Source organism: Bos indicus x Bos taurus, chromosome 28 (genome assembly GCF_003369695.1).
Source record: "Bos indicus x Bos taurus breed Angus x Brahman F1 hybrid chromosome 28, Bos_hybrid_MaternalHap_v2.0, whole genome shotgun sequence".
In the NCBI taxonomy this organism is placed as follows: domain Eukaryota; kingdom Metazoa; phylum Chordata; class Mammalia; order Artiodactyla; family Bovidae; genus Bos; species Bos indicus x Bos taurus.
Genome location: NC_040103.1, coordinates 15,014,205 through 15,036,898, shown reverse-complemented (window position 1 = coordinate 15,036,898; position 22,694 = coordinate 15,014,205). Strand labels below are relative to the sequence as shown.

The 22,694-nt window shown below is 41.8% G+C and overlaps 1 protein-coding gene across 10 annotated transcripts in view; it reads left to right on the top strand.

The window, feature by feature from the left end:
* The window catches only part of FAM13C (family with sequence similarity 13 member C), a 286,605-nt gene that overhangs the window by 147,584 nt on the left and 116,327 nt on the right, over nucleotides 1-22,694 (top strand). For 5 of the 10 annotated variants that reach the window (XM_027531047.1, XM_027531046.1, XM_027531040.1 and 2 more), the window contains exons 2-4: nucleotides 2,743-2,781; nucleotides 11,899-11,955; nucleotides 16,874-17,069. In XM_027531047.1, the coding sequence (XP_027386848.1) occupies nucleotides 2,743-2,781; nucleotides 11,899-11,955; nucleotides 16,874-17,069 (292 nt within the window). Of the gene's footprint in view, nucleotides 1-2,274; nucleotides 2,351-2,386; nucleotides 2,782-3,306; nucleotides 3,431-11,898; nucleotides 11,956-16,873; nucleotides 17,070-22,694 lie in introns of those variants that run through there. The other 5 variants (XM_027531049.1, XM_027531048.1, XM_027531041.1 and 2 more) reach the window with 5 other exon arrangements.

Here is a 22,694-nt window from a genome sequence, read left to right as displayed (position 1 = left end):
TAAGCCAACTTTTTCACTCTCCACTTTCACTTTCATCAAGAGGCTTTCTAGTTCCTCTTCACTTTCTGCCATAAGGGTGGTATCATCTGAATATCTGAGGTTATTGATATTTCTCCTGGCAATCTTGATTCCAGCTTGTGTTTCTTCTAGTCCAGCGTTTCTCATGATGTACTCTGCGTATAAGTTAAATAAACAGGGTGACAATATACAGCCTTGACGAACTCCTTTTCCTATTTGGAACCAGTCTGTTGTTCCATGTCCAGTTCTAACTGTTGCTTCCTGACCTGCATACAGGTTTCTCAAGAGGCAGGTCAGGTGGTCTAGTATTCCCATCTCTTTCAGAATTTCCCACAGTTTATTGTGATCCACACAGTCAAAGGCTTTGGCATAGTCAATAAAGCAGAAATTGATGTTTTTCTGGAACTCTCTTGCTTTTTCTATGATCCAGCGGATGTTGGCAATTTGATCTCTGGTTCCTCTGCCTTTTCTAAAACCAGCTTGAACATCAGGAAGTTCACGGTTCACGTATTGCTGAAACCTGGCTTGGAGAATTTTGAGCATTACTTTACTAGCATGTGAGATGAGTGCAATTGTGCGGTAGTTTGAGCATTCTTTGGCATTGCCTTCCTTTGGGATTGGAATGAAAACTGACCTTTTCCAGTCCTGTGGCCACTGCTGAGTTTTCCAAATTTGCTGGCATATTGAGTGAAGCACTTTCACAGCATCATCTTTCAGGATTTGGAATAGCCCAACTGGAATTCCATCACCTCCACTAGCTTTGTTCGTAGTGATGCTTTCTAAGGCCCACTTGACTTCACATTCCAGGATGTCTGGCTCTAGGTGAGTGATCACACCATCGTGATTATCTGGGTCGTGAAGATCTTTTTTGTACAGTTCTTCTGTGTATTCTTGCCATCTCTTCTTAATATCTTCTGCTTCTGTTAGGTCCATACCATTTCTGTCCTTTATCAAGCTCATCTTTGCATGAAATGTTCCTTTGGTATCTCTGATTTTCTTGAAGAGATCCATACCAGAGATCTATTAACTTATTAATGAGCATATCTATAAGATGATGGAGAAGGAAATGGCAACCCACTCCAGTATTCTTGCCTGGAGAATCCCCATGGACCGAGGAGCCTGGCAGGCTGCAGTCCATGGGGTCACAAAGAGCCGGACACGACTGAGCGACTAAACACACACAGACACATAAGATGATGATTCTCGTGGTTCCAAGAGTGTTTTGAGGATCTGAATATGTACAGGCATTTAGAAAAAATGTTATTAATGTTATACGACTGTTAGGTTTATATAGGTTTAGGTTAGGTTGCGTATAGGTTTATATGCAACATAAATGCATAATGCAATAAAACCATAAATGCTGAGGTTTTCTTCTGGACAGATCGGACAAAATGTGCAGTGCCAGCACATAGCTCTGTAGTGTTAGAATCTAACCAAGAGTGACTAGCAAGTCAAACACAGCTCATTTTTGTAGAGAATCAAGCAGTCCTTGGGTGGACCTGTGAAGCACTGTCTTGGTGTGACACTGATTCAGATTTTGCTCTTTCCCCTTATTACCAAGGTTTGAATAATTTTTCTAATAATCTGAAAATTAAATTTTGATTTTTTGTTGTTTAACCCATCGTCTTATATAATTTAGACTAAAAACCACCATCTCAGTGGCTTCAGAGAGTGAAGAGATTTAAAGAAGGGGATGAGGATCCTCTCAATTCAAAATAAGCATCTTTCCCAGGTGACTGTTCACTCCATATCAAGGTCAACCAGGCAGGAGAAATTAACAATGAAAAGAGAACAGGACAGACATCTCCTGGGGAATGAGGCAAGTGGGAGGCTGACAGCCTTCCCTTCCCCCAGTAGGGCTGCCTTTATTCAAAGTGGGTAGCACAGGTGGATTCGATCCCTCATCTTTTGTAAAGCTGGTTGGGAGTGAAGCTTGGGCCAGCTGCTCTGAGCAGAGCAAACCCCACCCCGCGCACGTTCCCCCCAGTCACCAGCTAATGCCTGGAATAAATTTTCCCCTCTCCTTGCTTTGGTTCATTCAGAGCTTTGAGGTCCTGGGCTGGGCGCTTCCTCGTGGGGTCTGAAATAACGGGCGTGCAGATTGACTGGTGTAATGCTACGAGCCCTCTGTCAGGGCTCTTTTTCTTCCTGGGCAATAAACATAGACACCAAAAACAGCAGTTACGATCCCCTCCCCCTCTGGTTCCCTTCCAGCTTTTTCTGAACGATCTGTGCATCTCTGCAAGCCTCCATCCCTAGAGGGGGTAGCTCTTGTAAAACTGGTAGGAGACGTCTGGAAGAAAGCAAGTCCCCCGGGGATTTCAGCACCTGGGTAGAAACAGTCGGGCTTTCCAGGGGGTGGCCGGCACGGGAGGCCTGGATTAAAGGCGGCGCTGGGCTGGCGAGATTGAGGTCCCCGAGTACCGCTCCAGGTGCTCCTCGCGGGGGTCCCGGGTGCGGCTGGCTGCCGCGCCCCGCCCAGCTCTGTCCCCGCAGCCTCGCGGGCTGCCGGGCTTTGTGGTTCGCCCGTGCGGCTGGGCCCCTGCTGGGGGTGTCGTTACGAGCATGTGCAGACAGCAGCCCAAGGTAGAGAGAGCGTGCCGGGCGAGCCCTGAGACTTGCCTTGCAATGCCATGTTTGTGTGTGTGCTCTAACTCCCGGAGAGCAACCAGGGAGACGGCTCCCCGGCCGGACTTGGCTGATGTTTTCTTGTTTCTGTTTCAGCCTTCAGGATAATTCCTTCAGCAGCACCGCTGTAACAGAGTAAGTGATTCTTGTCAATACAATAAGATTTGCATGCCTTTCTCAGGAAGCAACTAACGTGAAGGTATCCTCCCCCGTCCCCAGCTGCTCTGGGTACTAGATGCATTGTCTCCTGTAATCTGGGGCCATGAAGACTGGGAGACGTGGGGGCTGATGGGGCCCAGAAATCTTTACAGGTTGAAACCAGCCTTTTAGCAACTATGGGAGAGCTATGAAAGCAAACTGATGGCTTACGGGAGCACAGTGCTCCCAGATTTGTGTTCTTGGAGTTCAGATTTATGAAAAATAAATCTCGTTGACATGTCAGCAAGGAAGCTTTGTTGTGTTTTGCCAACACTGGTGTCTGTTTTCATGAGCACGCTGTGTACATTTACAGCAAGTAGGAGATGGATGTGAAATGACTCGAGTTGAATTCCAGCATGTGATAAATAGGCTAAACTTAGCCTCACCCTCTCCTTTGTACAGACTTTTAAGACAGTAAACTTTTCTTGCATGCCCTTTGTCAATTTTGTCTTCTGCCCTCAGAGATCTGGCTATCGTAGGACTGTGTTATCTACTCCTATGGCTAAAGCTTTTGATTGGGACAACTAATACCATTCAAACGTGGAATGAAGGAGTGTAAATATTTCACTCAAGACCAGCATGCATGGTATTTTTTATTAGATATTTAGAGTTTATGCTTTTAATTCTTGCCATCCTTTCCTTAGTGTTTTTCTAATACTGTATTATATGTATATGTTAAAAATTAATAGGTAGTGTATTATGCTAATACTATATGTAACTGATGTGTAATTTACATGTATACATATATGTATGAAATATCTGTGCTTTATTTAGCATTCTTTCTCTAGGCTAACTCACGGTGTTTACTTCTGGGACTTTATGATAGAAGTTACTCTAAATAGTTTTTCAGGAAAAAGAGGTGTGTATGGTTATATGCTCAACTACATTAAAAAATGCTGCAAGTTTGATACAGAAGTCCCAGTAGCTTGGGAACTATTTGCTAAAGTTCCCTAACAGGCAAATAAATGATGTGAGGTTCAAGTCACTGTATCAATGACTTGATAGTGGAGGACTACAGGGCTTCCCAGGCCCTCTTGATTTTTACATTCTTTTGTTTCTCAGGATGCTACTGTCTTAGAGTTGAGCTTTGGGCTGTCTTAAGTGGAGTTACTTAAAAAAAGAAAAAGATCCAGGGTTGATTTTAGAAGATCCAGTATAAAACACTCATTGAAACCTTCATCCTGTTAATGAACTTGCTTGGTAACAGTACTATAACTTTGCTTTTCTAAAAGCCTTAGAGTGGGGAGAGGTGCAGGCCAGAGATGAGGCTGTGACTCGCAGGTTTGGGTACACGGGTATTGCTTTCTTCCTTTCACTATGCATACGGCACCACATGCTTCCTGGGCCTGACTCTCAGGACCTGGTGTGGCTGAATCCCCAAAGTCAGCCACAGGCATAGCAGCTTCAAAATGGAGTTCCTTAGTTTTAGATTTCACATGGACATTGTTTTAAAAATGGTTTCAGTTAAATGCTGGGGAAAGTCTGGTACCTTGTCTTTGGACAGTCCCCAAGGAGTTCTGATTGCATAAGACCTTGTTGTTGTTTTCAGAGAAGTGACAGAGACTTATTTTAAAAGGCACTGAGTGACAATTGGGATGCCATCTGGCTAATCTAAAAATCTGAGGGGCATATTTGAAGCATACCAAGCCTTCATAGGTGTAACAGTCCAGTCTAGGGCCATTTATAACTAGTCATTGTCTAATATAGTATTTTCTCCTCCCCTCAGTTTTCCTTGGTTCTTTAGGCATGACCCCAAAGCCAGCAGGACCAGAATGTGCTATACTGAGACAGAGAAGTGGCAGGTGACTCATTAATGTTCTGGTCTTGGCGTACAGCACTTGCCTGTATTCTGTGTTTTGGATAAAAGAAAACATCGCCTTTCTCCTATCTCCACCCTACTTCTACTTACTCCTACCCACCCACACATACTTATCTTTTCTACTGCCTGAAATTCTACCTAGAGATTTTTTTTTTTTGGATGAAGAACTCTGGTGGTGACCCTTATTAAAATGGAAATTTAAAAAGTCTGTGTCCCTGGGAGGTAGATTCAAATTGTCATTAATATTTTAATATAAATTATGTTATCAGGTAGTCTAACCTAACAGGGTTCTGCTTGGCCAGCTGGGGGTCTTTTAAGGGTCAAAGGGAGTGGAATTGGGAGGGACTCAAGGACACATTTTGTTCTCTTCTTAATTTTTCCCATGCCTTGCCTGTCCCTGTCTGTGCAAATGTGGCCCAATTCAGTTTCTTTTTCCTACCCAGATTCTTCCAAGATCAGAATGGCCTTGGCCTTGTGTTCTCTATCTGTGTACCCTCTCATATGTTATTTTTCCACGGTCATTTCCTCTGTTGCCCTGGCTAACTCGTTACTTGAAATGAAGCATACCCAGCAATGAATTCTGCGGCAAATTAGTTATCATCCAAAGCAGTAATTCTCAAAACGAAGGACTGTCAGTATCATTTGGGGAAGGGGTTAGGGGCTTGTGAAAAATCCAGAGTTCCCAGGCTTTATTCTCAAGTGGAAACCTAGAGATGGGTGATCGTGTTGGAGTCAGCCAAATGCTGGTCTGGGTTTTGTAAACCTTTAGGTCAGCATTGAACATTTCAGAAGCATACTAGTTATGTGGGGGGAAAGCAATCTAGTTTGAAAACTCACATTCCTTGGCCCTACCCTCAGAGAGTCGATTTAGTTGGGCTAGCAGTGAGGATGAAGCTGGAACTTGCTATATTTTTCCATTTTTTAAAATTAATTTGTTTCAAAAATTGAAGTATAGTTGATTTACACTATTGTGTTAATTTCCGTGTACAGCGAAGTGACTTGGTTACACAAGCATATACATTCTTTTTTATATTCTTTTCTATTATGTTGATCCCAGGAAATTGAATATAGCGCAGCTTGCCATCTTACTCAGACACTCCAGGTGGTGCCAACGCAAATGGTTCTGGGGGCACACTTTGAGAAATCCCACAGGATTGCAGGCTGTACCTCTGCGACTGTGCCTTCAAGGAACACGGTACTGCAGGGAATGACAGTCCCCTTTTGAGTACAGCAACATTTTATCTCATCACCAGTCTGAGACCTCTGTACTTATTTACCCCAAATCAAAAAAGAGACTTATGGGTATTTCTTTCTCCACCATTATTCTAAAAAACAAGTCTTTCTCCCGCTCTGGGAACATAGACTGAAGAGACTATTCGGTGGGCTTAGTGTGGAGCAGAAGCACCGTAGGCGTCACTGCTTGATGCTTTGGAGTCCTGGGAAATCCCTTAGCCACTGGGTGAAGGTAATGCTTACCTCACACCATTGTCAGGCTTAATTGAGATCATATGAAAGAGAAGATGATGCAAAGTACCTTTTAACTTTTTCTTGTTTGTGGTTGATAGAGGAAGCAAAAGTCCAAGTAGAGAGATAACTAACTACCTCGAGCACTTCACAGGAAAATGATGGCAAGGACAAATTATTCATGTATTATCTGGGCAACCACAAATTAAAAACTCTTGGACTTAGAATCTAGTTGATGAGAACCTCAAAGGAAATCATTTGATAGAGGTTTCTTTACATTTTTACTGTGAACAGCACTAAGAAAAACATTTTATATTGCAGTCCAGCACACACATACATACATGATTTATTTGAACAAGTTTTGTTGAAATAACACTTCAGTTCAGTTCAGTTCAGCCACTCAGTCATGTCCGACTCTTTGCAACCCCATGAATCGCAGCACACCAGGCCTCCCTGTCCATCACCAACTCCCGGAGTTCACGCAGACTCACATCCATCGAGTCAGTGATGCCATCCAGCCATCTCATCCTCTGTCGTCCCCTTCTCCTCCTGCCCCCAATCCCTCCCAGCATCAGAGTCTTTTCCAATGAGTCAACTCTTCGCATGAGGTGGCCAAAGTATACTGGAGTTTCAGCTTTAGCATCATTCCTTCCAAAGAAATCCCAGGGCTGATCTCCTTCAGAATAACACTTAGCCCTCACTATACTGACATTTTTTTTTTTTTTTTCTATTCTGTTTCTCTACCAATAATAAAAACAAAATACTGATAGCTGCTGTCTAATTTCAGGACCCTGTAATTATTAATCCCGTATAATAGGTCACAATTTATAGTTTGAAAAATATTGTACTAGAAGATGGTCAGTTTAATATTTACGAAGATCATTAAAGAGATTGGTCTTTAAATTCTTTGATCAGAATAATGTGTAGGAAGAGAATCTCATGCCCAGGACCAGTTGGACACTTGATCTGAGTTGATTTTTTTTTCCCCCAGAGTCAGGATATCTGGGTATGGGTTCCCACTGTGAAATCTAGTTTTATAATCCAGCCAGTATTGTGCATTTGCAGGGGGCTCTGGGGCAAGGACTCAGTAGAACAATCAGAAAGAAGATGTTAATTAAATAGAACTTGATGACCTTCGCAGAAGCAATGGAAAACCCAATTGAACTTAAAGAATTTGTGTATGTGTGGTCTGGAAGCCATAGAAAGATCTGTCTCATTGCCATATCTGCAAGCTAGAAATTGTGTTTTCTTGGGCGATGGCTGGAGTTGTTCCGTAGTCCTTAAAATCTAATTAGCTAATTAGGTCTAGCCTCCTACTTCAGAAAGCATCTGCAACTTTGTATGTTCTGCTGCTGTTTCCATTTTTAACTAATTGTGCTTTGAGAAGAAAGATTAATAGGGGGATGAAAAAAAAAGTTCTTGCCAAATTCTTAAACAATAGGTATTGTTGAGCTCGAAGGTTGAACCTCTGTTTGAACCCTAGTTCTTTGGAAGCAACAATTCTAGATTTTTCTTCTTCATTAATTTTTCTACTTAGCTAGGTTGCTTTTATTGGGAAACATTTTAATTCACATTACAAAGTTCAGATGATCTATTAAAGCAGATGCATCAAATAGTGGAGAACAAGACAGCATTTAGGAATTATTGTTTTCCATGAGATGGAAAGAGTGGGTTATTGAGACTTCAAAAATTAAAAAAAAAGGAAAAGTAAGGAGATTGATCCGAGGTTGCCAGAGTGGTTCATTTGCATGCTCTGGGTACATCCGTGTCCCTCAGTGCTTGGTCTCTTTTTTATTTATATGTTTGCCTAGTTGTCCACTTTGGGGGGAAAGCTAATCAGATATCATGAACAGGCTCAGAGGTTAATAGGGAAATGCTCTATAGGCCATACATTTTATCATTCATACTCAATTGTCAGACAGACATTGTACACGTGCTTTAAGCAGTACACTTAAAGTCAGCAGTGCTAAACATCATGAGCAGCTACATTTGCTGACAACTTATTGGAGAATTTATGATTAGAAATAAAGCAGTTACTTTCCATTAGAAGTCTCTGTTACTAAAATCAGTCAAATATTCTAGAAGAACTTTTTCTTTTTTGACAGAAAACCCAACTTTGCATCAGTTTACTGTCAGTAACAAAATTCATTTACCTAGTTAAAGTGAGTCTAATCTTAATCCTGACAGCATACACCTTTTGTTTTTCAAAATTCCTTTTTCACAAACTTTTTGTCACTTTCTAGATCCAGACAAATTTGTGCTTTATTTCTTCATTACAGAAATAAACAACCATAGGAAAAAATTATTATCACCATTTTTCCTCAACAAAAATATCTCCATTCTTTATACATTCTCTTTGTTGACAGCATATATCCTACTTGCTTTACATATCAAAATGTTTCACTTATCATTTTTACATATGAGGACTTACCAAGAGTCCTCAACAGCAGTTACAATTTTTAACCCTTGAAAGTTTTAACAAAACCAAGAAACAAGTGGTTGAAATGTTACATCAGCATTTTCTGATTGCAAACTTAAGAACATTCTTCATAACTTCAAAAAAAACATACATTTTTTAATAGCATATTTTTCTTCAGTAGTACAACACATATGTTTAATAAACCCAAACATCTTTAGTTTTCCTCTTGGTCTTACAAGAATACAAAAGTAGGTAATCAGTTTATGGAGCATAGCCAGAATAGCCAAATTATACATTCAGTTTTAAAGCCTTTTTCCCCCTTTGTATAGTTAACCCAAGGCTGAAGATCCAGGCAAAGTGGACTGTGTTTGTGTTTCAAGGACATGATAAATGTCACTCAGACTTTTTCTCAGGCGTGTTTTTGTTTTCTCAGGATCTGAAAAAAAGTGTTTTATCAAGTTAGTTTTCCTTAACTGCATATGCAAAAAGAACCAGTTTTGTGAATTTCAGGGCTTTCATCTTAATCAATCTTCTTCAGATTCTGAAGAATACTGTAGCCATATATTGTCCAAAAAAATCATCTTTCTTTTTTAGTCATAAATTCACAACTAAAATTTTTCTTAATGAATTGAACCTGAATTTCCCATTTTGTATAAGGCAACGAGAATACCAATCAACACAAGTGGAATATACACTCACACACCAAACAACAGATCCATCATAAACTTCTCTGAAGGTGACCAGTACAGAGTCCCGAACAAACACTTTGTGGAGTCCCAAAACAAATGGTCCTCAATGGTAGTCAGATGTCAGAACCAATTGGCAAAATGCCCAGATGACACTCGGTGCTCACAAACGGTCCTCAACAGCAGACATATGTCAGAACCAACTGGCAAAATGCCCAAATAGCACCTCATGTCCCAAACAGTTCTCAACATCAGGCACACATCAGAACCAACTGGCAAGAATGTCCAAATAGTACTAGTGCTCACAGACAGTCCTCGCAGCAGTCAGAACCACGTGGCAAGCACTCACGAATGGGAATGTTGCCTGTGTGCACACTGGTGGACTTACCTGGTTTTGGAGCTCCTCAGCTCATCCCAAATGCAAGTTTCCATTCCGCCAAGAAAGGCGTAAGTGGGCAGCCAGTGCCAGTCAGGGGAGAAACAGGGAGGATCCTTAAAACAAATGGTTTCAGTTTTGGTTGTTTTAGGTACAGTTAATCTTCAGTTTGGAGAAGGTGATGGCACCCCACTCCAGTACTCTTGCCTGGAACATCCCGGGGACAGAGGAGCCTGGTAGGCTGCAGTCCATGGGGTCGCAAAGAGTTGGACACGACTGAAGCAACTTAGCAGCAGCAGCAGCAATCTTCAGTTCCGGGGTGCTCTTGTTCCCATTTCTTTGTGGTCAGTTCTCAGAATTGTGGCAGCTGAAGTCCTGGGTACAGTCTGGTCATCATGTAGTTAACTCCTCCACCTGGGGTCTTGATCTATAAGACAGATCACAGGATATGGCTCAGAATATTACGTACAGCCCTTGAGAGAGAACTAAAGGTCCTTGCCTATGCTTAATGACTACCTTATTATTATTTAGTCTCCTTAGACTGTTTTCCTTTGTTTCAGCATTTCTCACTTCTCTGATTAAACTTATTCTTTGATTAAGGTTTTTTACAGGCACAAGGCAGGCAGAAGACATGGTGTGGGGAGGGGGAAAGGACCACATACCGTTTCATGATGACGTAGGTGTGGGATTGTGAGGTGAGCGGGAGGGAGGCTTGGGGGGGGGGTATATGTATGCACACAGCTGATTCACTTAGTCGTGCAGCAGAAACTAACACAACATTATAAAGCAATTATACTAAAAAAAGAAAAGGTAGTGCTGCTCAAAGTGTGGGTTCACAAACTGTAACTAGTCTGAGATAAGAACAGTACAGAAATAGGGAGTATGCTTTTAATAACCTTTATAAGAATTTGACATTCCTGTGACATTTTTACCAAATTATTTCTCCATGGTGGATTGGAAATAGAAAACCAACTGGTCAGTCCTGAATCCCAAAAAGTTTGAGAAGCACAGCTCCAGTGCCTAAGGCAGTATTTGGAAGCAGTCAGTGCTCAGAAATGCTTGCCCACTTATTTCAGGCCCTTCCTGGTGGCTCAGACAGTAAAGAATCCACCTGCAAAGCAGGACACTTGGGATTGATCCCTGAGTCAGGAAGATTCCCTGGAGAAGGTAATGGCCACCCACTCCAGAATTCTTGCCTGGAGGAAGGCGCCTGGCAGGCTACAGTCCCTGGGGTCACAAAGAGTCGAACATGATTAAGCGACTAGGCACACACACTTATTTCAGGGAACAGACTTGCCGAAGGATCCAGGTTAGTGATTTGATTCAAATATTTATGAAGTATCTACTCTGGGGTAGCATTGTGGGCACTGTGGCAGGATATCTAGAAAAAGACACGATGGTTGTTTCTTTTCATGGAATTAACAACTGATTAAAAAGATCTCAGAGGTACAAAGAAACTACATAACAACACTAGGTAAGAACTAGATGGTGACTAAAACCTCTGAATGAAAAGTAAGCATTTATGTACTAAGGTTAAAGTGGGAACATGGCATGTGGATGAACTTGGCAAGGAAAGTTCACAGAGCTTGTAAGGCTTGAGCAGTGAAGGCTGAGTAGGAGTTGAAGATAGAAAAAGCATTCCAGGTTGGAGCAGGGTGGGGTGAGGTTGGGTGGGATGGGGTGGGGAAGGCTGAGAACAGGAACAAAGGCTCCCTCATACACTGGGGTGAGACTGCGGTCCTCCTCAAGATGCCCTTAGGCAGTGTAGAGCTCGGGAGATTTTTCAGTATGGAAAAGCCAAGAATTTTTCATAAGGTTATTTCATAAGTTTTGTGAAAAGGAAGGAGGTCAGGAAAGTCTGGAGGCCAGTGGAGCAAGCCAGATGGCAGCTGGTATGGTTTGGGACTGCCGGAGGCAGAAGAAATGCCAGGAGGCATGTAGCTGCGTCCCTTTTGAGCCAACAACAGCCTACCAGTCTTGCTGTCAGATGTTCCCTCAAGGGCTGTGAACACTTAGGTTGGTTGCTAAGGTCTTGTTAGTTGAGGTGATACAAAGCACTGGATGAAAAAGGAGTGTTACCTCTGGTTCTAAGCATTTAAGCTCACGTGATATGACAACATTGGTATCATTACCTGGTAGACATCTGAGGAATTGACACTGGTTTGGGTGAGAGTGGTAAAGATTGTTCCTTTCTTTAGTTTCCTGTGCTAATCTTCAAATAATTCTAGAATATTGCTTCTCTGCTTCAGCAGACCCTTGGATCTGATGTGGTTTTATTTTCTCTCTTCAGGTGTGACGAAGACGCAGTCTCTCTGCATGAAGATCAGACTGATTGCTCCAGTCTCAGGTAGGACCCACCATTGCCTGGTTCTTAATTATGAAGGACAGAAGCCATCTGGTCTGGTGTCTTAACTCTCTTTGAATTCTAATGATTTGTTCTCATGTCCTATTTCTTCTAATAGATTATCAGCTCTTGAAGGAAGTTTTGTTCGCTTTTGGATACCCCCTTAGCACTCAGGACAGTATCTTTTCTATGGAGAATGCTCAGTAAATGCCTATTGAATTAAACATTGATTAGTGCATTTAAATGTTCCCATCATAGACTTTAAGGAAGAGGTTCTAGAATTATTCACCGAACATGGCAGTCTTGGTCATCAGGGAGTTCATCGTATGATGGCTAAATCTTAACGTTAACCATTTCTCTTCCAAGTTTGCTGTGTTCAAGCACTTTCACATACATTTTATTATTTAATCTTAACAGCCAAAAGGAAGCTGTTGTTTCCTTCCTCATCCCAGGTGGAAAAACCGAGACTCAGAGGGATTATAGCTCATCCAGAATTAACACAGCTGTGATGAGGCAGATTTTGGACTCTGGTATATGTGACACAAAAGTCCACTTGTTGGATAAGAAATAGTTGTTGAAGGCCTTTGTTTCATACTTTTTTGTGCGCATCAGAAACCAGTGGAGACAGATATGGGATGTAGAAATACAAATCAGTCTCTGCTCCCAGGGGTTCAGTGCACTGGAGGAGATAGACAAGAATGTAGATGATGATGCAACAGTGCATTAAGTGCTATTTTTCTACAGGGAAACAGAAGACTCGCTTAGAAGGACCAAATAGCCCGGTGAGGTTTCTGGGATGGATTCCTGAAGAAAATTACATGTGGCACGTGACTCCTTTTTTTTTTTTGGTGGAATATAAGGCCCAAAACTATGATGCTACCAAGCAGAGGGAACAAATTACTGGCTAGCCAACAGAGAGCAGAGAGAATTCAAGCTGAAGCAAGCAGTTCAGGATGGCAGGAACCCTGAGAGCTGAGGAGGCCAGGAGTGGTAAGAAATAAAGTCCCAGAGATAAACAAAGACCTGATTACAAAAGTTTTAAGTACCCTGCAAAGGAGTTTGGAATTTATCCTGGAGGCATTGGAAAAACTAAAAATAGCCTTCAGTTTTTTCTGCGCAAACAGCTACTCACCTAAGGCCCCGTGTGAGAGTAACAATAGCCCCCATTTATTGGATTGTGGTCTGGAGCCAACTTTCTTTGGTAGGCATTTCACAGAGACTGTACTCCTGTACTCCTGTACTGGAGATGCATAGTGTCTTATGGATGAGGGGCACAGAGGTGAGGTGGTGTGGCTCAGGATGCATTTCTAACGAGTGGGAGGATCTTTTGGACTCTTGTTCTTTTTAGAACACCATGTTCATTCTCAGTTATGGCTGATTGCAATAAGAAGTGACATAAATTACATTACCTGTACTCTGTTTTGGGGATTCTGAGGAACCAGTAATAGGTTAGAAGTGTATTCATAAAGATGACTTTTGTATTTATGTTTTACATTTGTATAATAAGAGAAGGTGCTTCCCCCTGCCCCCCACATTCCTTGTTCTTCAAGTCAAGAACGACCTTTACATCTTTTGGGTGCCTTGAAAATATGACATAAAAACAAAATTCAGGTTTTATTTTTAGGAAGCAGTCTATCAAAACAGTCATTTTAAATTTGAAAAGTCACTTTTTTCTTATTCTTGAGTGTTCTAGAATTCTCCTTGAATGAGGAACATTTCAGTTCAGCTCAGTTGTGTCCAACTCTTTGCAACCCCATGGATTGCAGCATGCCAGGCTTCCCTGTGCATCACTAACTCCTGGAGCTTGCTCAAACTCATGTCCATCCAGTTGGTGATGCCATCCAACCATCTCATCCTCTGTCATCCCCTTCTCCTCCTGCCTTCAATCTTTCCCAGCATCAGGGTCTTTTCCAATGAGTCGGTTCTTTGCATCAGGTGGCCAAAGTATTGGAATTTCAGCTTCAGCATCAGTCCTTCTAATGAATATTCAGGGCTGATTTCCTTTAGAATGGACTGGTTGGATCTCCTTGCAGTCCAAGGGACTCTCAAGAGTCTTCTCCAACACCACAGTTCAAAAGCATCAATTCTTCTGTGCTCAGCTTTCTTTTTAGTCCAACTCTCACATCCATACATGACTATGGAAAAACCATAGCTTTGACTAGACAGACCTTTGTTGGCAAAGTAATGTCTCTGCTTTTTAATATGCTGTCTAGGTTGGTTATAGGTTTTCTTCCAGGGAGCAAGCTTCTTTTAATTTCAAGGTTGCAGTCACCATCTGCAGTGATTTTGGAGTCCCCCAAAATAAAGTCTGCCACTGTTACCACTGTTTCCCCATCTATTTGCCATGAAGTGATGGGACTGGATGCCATGATCTTAGTTTTCTGAATGTTGAGTTTTAAGCCAACTTTTTCATTCTCCTCTTTCACTTTCCTTAAGAGGCTCTTTAGTTCTTCACTTTCTGCCATAAGGGTGGTGTTATCTGCATATCTGAGGTTATTGATATTTCTCCTGGTGATCTTGATTCCAGTTTGTGCTTCATCCAGCCCAGCATTTCTCATGATGTACTCTGCATATAAGTTAAATAAGCAGCCTAACAATATACAGCCTTGATGTGCTCCTTTCCCAATTTGGAACTAGTTTGTTGTTCCATATACAATTCTAACAGTTGCTTCTTGACCTGCATGCATTATTTCTCAGGAGGCAGGTCAGGTGGTCTGGTATTCCCATCTCTTTAAGAAACATTTAGGTTATGGTAAAAGCTGCTCTTCCTTCTTTTGTTGCTTACCCAAGAACATAGAGTATGTAGATGTGTAGTATTTGTCTCTAGGGAGAGACAGGTATTTCAAATGAACTAGAGACATTTATTTCAAATTCATAGTTTGATACTGGTTTCCAAACCTATTATTGACTTATAATTTTTTTTTAATTGTAAATGATCTCAAGGGAAAATAGTAACCAGTGTTACTGGCAGGAGTTGCAAAGAGTTGGACACAATTGAACTGACCTAACATGAAGAATTATTTCACCTGTTGGATTTTCCTTTACCTTTTCCTTTACCTTTCCTTTACTAAGTTTGTCCTGAAGCTTAAGTTTAACTCTTTCACATAATTTTATTTCCACATCTTGCCCAACTGCATGCACCCTGGCCATGTTCCAGACCTCCCACCCCCATGTTTTCTTTGCTCTTCTCCCAGGGACTAGCTGGACAGCTCATCCTGCTGGTAGCATTTTATTTAGTTTAATATTTTATTTGTAAAAAGACATCCTGAGCAGAGGGCATAGAAATCTTTCATTTGCTGGTCTTTTCTCTTGGCTTTTCTCTTGGCTCAGCATATTCTTGAGCCATGAGGAAACACTTCCATGAGGTGAGGAAACACTCATGGAAGTGTTTCCTAGCTGACCTTGCCAAAATCTCTTTTTATGGCTATTTCTGGTCAGTGAACAAGAGGGGAAAACACCCCCAGGGGGAAGTGGCCAGTCCTACAGAATCACATGACCCATAACAAATGGCTGCCAGTGGGTTCAGGACAATGAACCCAAATAAAGCAGGAGTCCCCAAAACCTCTGGGCCACAGATTGGGTTCCTGGCCTGTTAGGAACCCAGGCCACACAGCAGGAGGTGAGTGAGCAAGCGTGAAGCTTCGTCTGCTGCTCAGTTCCCTAGCTCTCCATTGCTCACAGCACTGCATGAGCCATCCCCCTACCTTGTCCATGGAAAAATGGTTTTCCACAAAACTGGTTCCTGGTGCCGAAAAGATTGGGGACTGCCGATGTAAGGGGAATGCTCCATTTGGCTGTGGTAGTTGCTGAATTCTAAAATACATCTAGATTTAAGAGGGACAAATGACTTAATAGTGTTATTACATCACTGTGTTTGAGGAAATTGAAATGGCGGGATGATGTTGTATTGAATTTGATTGATGGCTGAACATGAAGAGTGCTCTCCTAGTACTGAGTATGTGCAGGTAATGCCAGCCCAGTCAGTCCTCTCCAGCCATTCCACACCAACAGAACCAAGACACTGGGGTCTTTGGCTTTGCATCGAAAGTGTTGTTTAAATAGGTGGCTTGGTTGGGTGAAATTTGGCCCTTGTCTTATATTCTGTTGAGGTTGTATGTATCTTATTAAAATAGATTCTAGTTAAACTTTTTTATAATTTATCTTTAATGAACGAATTAATCAGGCAGCATCGGGCCTTAGTTGTGGCGTGTGGGATCTTCCGCTGTAGACACAGGCTCTCCAGTTGTGGTGTGTGGGCCCCAACTGCCTGGCCTCAGTGGTTGCAGCTCAGAGCTTGGTTGCTCTGCCACATATGGGGTCCTAGTTCTCTGACGAGAAATCAGACCTGTGTCCCCTGCCCTGCAAGGCGGACTCTCAACCACTGGACCACCAGGGAAGCCCCTCTAGTTAAACTTTTAAATGCCTCTGAAAGTTGTAAGATGACTGAAGACTTGCCAGGGAGGAGCAACCCATCAACACCCTGAGCCAAGGACTCATGCGTGAGAGACTGAGGGCCCACTCCAGGTCTGAGTGAATTAGCCCTTCAGTTTGGCACCTTATTTAATCAGAGAGGTTTAGAGTCTTAATCTATAAAGTTGGGGTGATCGTAGCTAACCGGGATATCTCACATTATTATTGTGAAAGAAAAATATGACATATGTGAAACCATATTGAAGTGAAAAAGGGAAGCAAATACAATAGCAAGTACAAAGCTACAGCTATGGAAAATGTACCCACTAGCAAAGACTGGAAGGGAGTGTGGCATCTTCTAAAAAGTGACGTTCAGCCCCTCTGAAACAGTCTACACTAGAAAGTTTGCTGAGTACCCTGTAAATGAACAGCAGTGGGTATCGCCAGCCTCTTTCCCAGGGCGGATTATTAGACTCTTCCGTGCTTTCTAACTGAGTCTTTCCTATTCTAGAGATGAAGACAATAAAGAGAATTACCCCGACGCCAGGCCTCCGCTAGAGGAGCCCGCGCCGCCGCCCATTGAGCCGCAGCATGTAGAGCAGCCCCCACGGCTGGACGTGCTGCGCCCCACCATGGGCAACTTCAAGTCGCGGAAACCCAAGTCCATCTTCAAGGCGGAGAACGGGAGGAGCCACGGAGAAAGTCAGGTAGCAGCCTCCACCTTCTCGGGCACCTTTGCCTGGCCGGGTGTGTCTCTGGCGAGAACACGGTTGTAGTGAAGGTCTGAGCGCGTTCTTTTGTAGGCAGTGATTAGCTTGACTTGTCATTGGGCACCAGCGACCTGGGCCACAGGCATGCTCCCCTTCCGTGGGTATTAATAGCGCTCTGTGCTGGGCAGTCTGCTCATTAAGCGCCCTTTCAAACTGCTGCTCTTAAATACTGGACTTTGATTGAGAGGAGCTGCTGCTGTCTTTGCCAGGGAGAGTGGAGGAGGATCTCCAGTGATCTTCACTTACCCAGGACAGGAAACAATGGCCCCAAACTTGGAGACTCTTCTCAGTAGATCAAAAGTCCCAGGGTTATCTAGAGCCATTCTTCTTAGGCTGCAGTTTAGTGGCTTTGGAAAAACACTGAAGCAATGTTTGTGGCTGTTTTAATATGTGTGGAGAATCTGGTTCTTTGAGGTCAGCAAATATTTACATTTATGAATGAAGCATCTGTCCAACTTGATTCAAGTAATTCGTTTTATCTACATACACATATTTGTTTATTTAGTTCATTTTTCTAGTTGTAAAGGGAGGTAGCAAAAAAATATGATTTTTAAAACTCTTAAAACCCCTCAAATAACTTATTCTCTCTTATAAAAAGAGATGAATATAACCCATTTTAATCTTACTGGGAGGTTAGTGGGCCCAGCCTTAAGATTGTACTTGTAATGCGCCTAACGCAGTTTTGGAGACATAAGTGCTTCATTAATGTGACCTTTGTTTTTTTTTAACACTAAGCTATTGACATTGAATATGATGTGGGAGGCTCTCAGTGTAATACATTAAGTATACAATAACTTGAAGTCCAGTCCTACCTAGCAAATAGGCTCCAGGTGATCTCTGTTAGAACAACTTTGGCGGGGCACTTCATTTGATCTTGTACTTTTCTTATTGGCCTTGTGATTTTTATCTCTTTTCTTTTTTGGCATTGTGACCTCTTATTTAGTCAGTTTTGCGGTGAGATGAAATGCCCTCTGCATTCATGAAACTGTGGTGATTTTCTGAATTTGAGTTGAGTTGTAGGGCAAGGTTAAGCGTGAGATACCATTGGAGTTACGGTGAACTTGAGACCCTGCCCACTGCTGGGCACACACACCACTTGTTTGTTTAGGCGTGTGGTGCCGCGGAGGACACAGGCGCTCTAAGGGCTGCCGGCAGAGTCTGGTTCTGGGTAACCTCCGACCTTGAATCTCCTACTAAGGATCACCTTCAACACTGTGGGCTTTGAGTACCCAGCCATCTCTCCTTGAATGCCCTCTTTCTTGTCATCCTATAGTCTGGCCTGGTAGAAATTACCCAATTGTCGTTTGTAATAAGGTGCTAATGGCACGTCATTCCAAGTTTGTTGCTCACCCACAGGAAGACTCTAGGAGAAAGAGAGACTTGTGTAGTCTTCTCTGATAATACAGCGTTGGAATCCTGGACTGCAGGTAGAATTTCCAATTCATTCCTAAGATCTCTGTGTACACAATGAGATTTTTTTCCCCCCTAATAACGAAGAAAACTTCAGTAATATAATTTTAGGTCTTCCATATTTTAGAGAAACTTGAAACAGATTTCATTCTTCACATTTACTTTGGAGAGATACATTTAACATTGAGTACAGATCAAGAACTGAGCATCAATAAATGATATTATTAATAAAATCAGCTAACACCTATTTAAGCATTTACTATGTTCCAGGCATGTACCATTTTTATGACAACCTCATGAAATGGTTATTATTATCTTTTTTTACAAATGGAAAAACAAAAGTTTAGAGGGATTACATAACCTCTTGAGTCAGATTTGGAAGAACTTGAGTGGAAACTCTTTTTCATAAAAGCACAATGTTTCTAACAAGAGATACCCAGAACTTCCAAGTATGAGTCTAGCAATTTACTTACCCCCTTTTTATATAAAACCTGTTATTTCACTCTGAATTTTTTTCCCTTTGGTGATATATTATACTCCTAAGCAATAATTAGTTATTGAGGAAGGATTACTTTGGAGAGATTTTTGTCAGTGTGTTTTTCCTCTCTGCCTGAAAGCTTTGTGATGTTGGTCACATAAGCTAGACAAACATTGTTTGAATGTTAGGTCCACTAGGACTTAGGCTCCTTGAGGTCAGTGAGTCAGTCTTGGCTATCTTTGGATCTTTGGCACTCAGTCACTCAGTATTATTCTTTGAATGGCTCACAGCTGTTTGCACACACACACACACACACACACACACACACACACACACACACGTGGGGCTTCCCAGGTGGCGCTAATGGGAAAGAACCCACCGGCCAATGCAAGAGACATAAGAGATGGGAGTCAATCCCTGGGTTGGAAAGATCCCCTGGAGGAGAGCACAGCAACCCACTCCAGTATTCTTGCCTGGAGGATCCCATGGACAGAGGAGCCTGACAGGCTACAGTCCGTAGGGCTGCAAACAGACAGACATGACTAAAGCAACTTAGCATGCACACACACACACACACACACACATTTCATGTATATGATTACATAAATAATTTTTTGTAAAATGGTATATATATATTTGTTCTATAAAATAGCATATCTTTATTCAGTTATAAAAAGTCATGTTTCAAAAGAGGATATAATCATGTCTCTTACACAGATATGAAATAGAGATGTGTCAAAAATTTTATTTAAATCATGAATTAATGAGGAAATCAATAAGATATTTACAACCACTTAAAAACAAAGTGCAAAGTATTGCACATTTATAGTCTGACAAGGATTGCTGAGATAAATTTATTGATGTACACAGAATTGGCAAAACTTGCAATATCTATAGGGTGATAATCAACTGCTTTTCTGTGATCACAATTACAGTTTCTATAGAGAGAAATTATTTGCATTGTCATTGGTTTCTACAAGCTAATTTTTGTCTTTGTAACCTTGTAAAATAGCCTAGATGTAGGCAAAAAAAAAAAAAAAAGCAGAGATTATCCAGATGGATGAGCTGGCCAGAATATCTGCTATATTTCGAAGTCTTTATAATTTTTCCTTATATTCTCTCTCTCCCTCCCTCTCTCCTTCTTCCTTGTGATCATGATAATATCAAAGAAAGACTAACCTTGACCATAAGATAGGCCTAGTGCATTAGCTATGGCTTTATTATTCACTGATGTGTAGCACAAGTGGTAATTCCCACATAGGTTTTCTAGTTGGTAAAGAATCCACCTGCAATGCAGGAGACCCTGGTTCCATTCCTGGCTCGGGAAGATCCCCTGGAGAAGGAGTAGGCTGTCCACTCCAGTGCTCTTGGGTTTCCCTTGTGGCTCAGCTGGTAAAGAATCTGCCTGCAATGCAGGAGACCTGAGTTCGATTCCTGGGTTGGAAAGATCCCCTGGAGAAGGAAAAGGCTACCCACTCCAGTATTCTGGCCTGGAGAATTCCATGGACATGGGGTTGCAAAGAGTCAGACACAACTGAGCAGACACAACTGAGCGACTTGCACTTTCGCTTTCACTCTCACTTCGGTTTTCTTACATACTTTGCAAAATCTAGAGACATAGTTTTGAATAATTACAAAATTAACTTCTCTTTGAAGGTTTTTATAAGGAATCTCAGATTGGACTTTTAATGCCTCTATTATTTGCATTCCTAAGGCAAGGAAATCAAGTTCAACAAATTCTTTCCACTTTATTTCATTTGCAGTACTTATGCATTTGTGTAAGTTCTTCTTTTATTGAAGCTCCCAAAGTAACTAGGTTCCTGGCCTGCCAGGAGGTGATGGTCCTTCACCATCTATAAGGCTGGATCCTGTAAACTAGATAGCAGGGCAGTTATCCTAAGAGCCCTTTGTAGGTATTGACTCCATAATAAAGCCACTTCAGTTCCTACCTGATCCAAGGAGCATCATTCTCAATATGACATTCTAGGCAAGATGTTATTTAGGTAGTAGATTTCTCAGATTATATTCTGGTAAAAAGGAAGACATTATTATTGAATATATAAGATAACCCTTTTGCCATTGAATGTTAAGGACATTTGGTATGGGTTTCTGAACTATGGGAGTCAGTAAGACTCAAATATCATTTTAAAATATTTCAGCTTATATAAAAAATGGTTTTTAAATGTAGGTTTTATTATTGTTCAGGTGTAAGGAAGCCTACAGAACAGATCAAGACTGCCATTTGGAAAAGTTCCTATTCATTGTTCTTAAGGAGACAGGCATGTCGTGTCATGCCAAGCCATGTAGGAAAACACCAAAGTTGGTCCAAAGGAAGATGGTGCAAGGGGACAGCATGGGCAGGAGACTTTATTATTGTTTTTATTGGGAAAACAAGGCAAGGCAGAGTAAGCAATCTTGAAATTGGCTGATTTTAATAATTTCAGTGGACTCTGAGGTATAGGAATTCTTTCTAGTGGTCTGGTACCAGGCCCTGGGATACTTAGGACAGAGGAATATTCCTTCTTGGAACACATAAAGCAGATTGAAGAGGTAGTTGAGAGTCTGAACTCTGGATTGTCAGTTTGAATATGAAAGGCATGCTCCAGGGCAAGTCACTTGTTTTGCTTGCTCTACCTAAGAATTGGTAAGCCCTGGGAGAGACAGTCTTTCCTCAGTCACTGTGGCCTGAAATGCCAGAGCATCAGGAATACTGAAAATAATAAAAAACAGTTCATACAGTTCAGTTCAGTCACACAGTCGTGTCCGACTCTTTGCGACCCCATGGACTGCAGCATGCCAGGCCTTCCTGTCTGTCACCAACTCCCAGAGCTTCCTCAAACTCATGTCCATCGAGTCGGTAATGCCATCCAGCCATCTCTACTTCTGTTGTCCCATTATCCTCCTGCCTTCAATCTTTCCCAGCATCAGAGTCTTTTCCAAAGAGTCAGTTCCTCCCATCAAGTGGCCAAAGTATTGGAGATTCAGCTTCAGCATCAGTCTTTCCAATGAATATTCAGGACTGATTTCCTTTAGGATTGACTGGTTGGAATTCCTTGCAGTCCAAGGGACTTGCAAGAATCTTCTCCAACACCACAGTTCAAAACATCAATTCTTTGGCACTAGGCTTTCTTTATGGTCCAACTCTCACATCCATACATGAGGACTGGAAAAACTGTAGCTTTGACTATATAGACTTTTGTTGGCAAACTAATGTCTCTGCTTTTTAATATGCTGTTTAGGTTGGTCATAGCTTTGCTTCCAAGGAGCAAACTTCTTTTAATTTCATGACTGCAGTCACCATCTGCAGTGATTTTGGAGCCCCCCAATGTAAAAAAAATATAAAGTCTCTCATTGTTTTCATTGTTTCTCCATCAATTTTCCATGAAGTAATTGGACCAGATGCCATGATCTTAGTTTTCTTAATATTGAGTTTTAAGCCAACTTTTTGACTCTCCTCTTTCACTTTCCTCAAGAGGCTCTTTAGTTCTTCTCTTTATGCCGTTAAGTGTGGTGTCATCTGCATATCTGAGGTTATTGATATTTTTCCCAGCAATATTAATTCCAGCTTGTGCTTCATCCAGTCCAGCATTTCTCATCAACAGAAAATTGAATTAAAGATTTACTGAGCATGGCCCCGCCCATCAGAATAAGACCCAGTGTCCCCCACAGTCAGT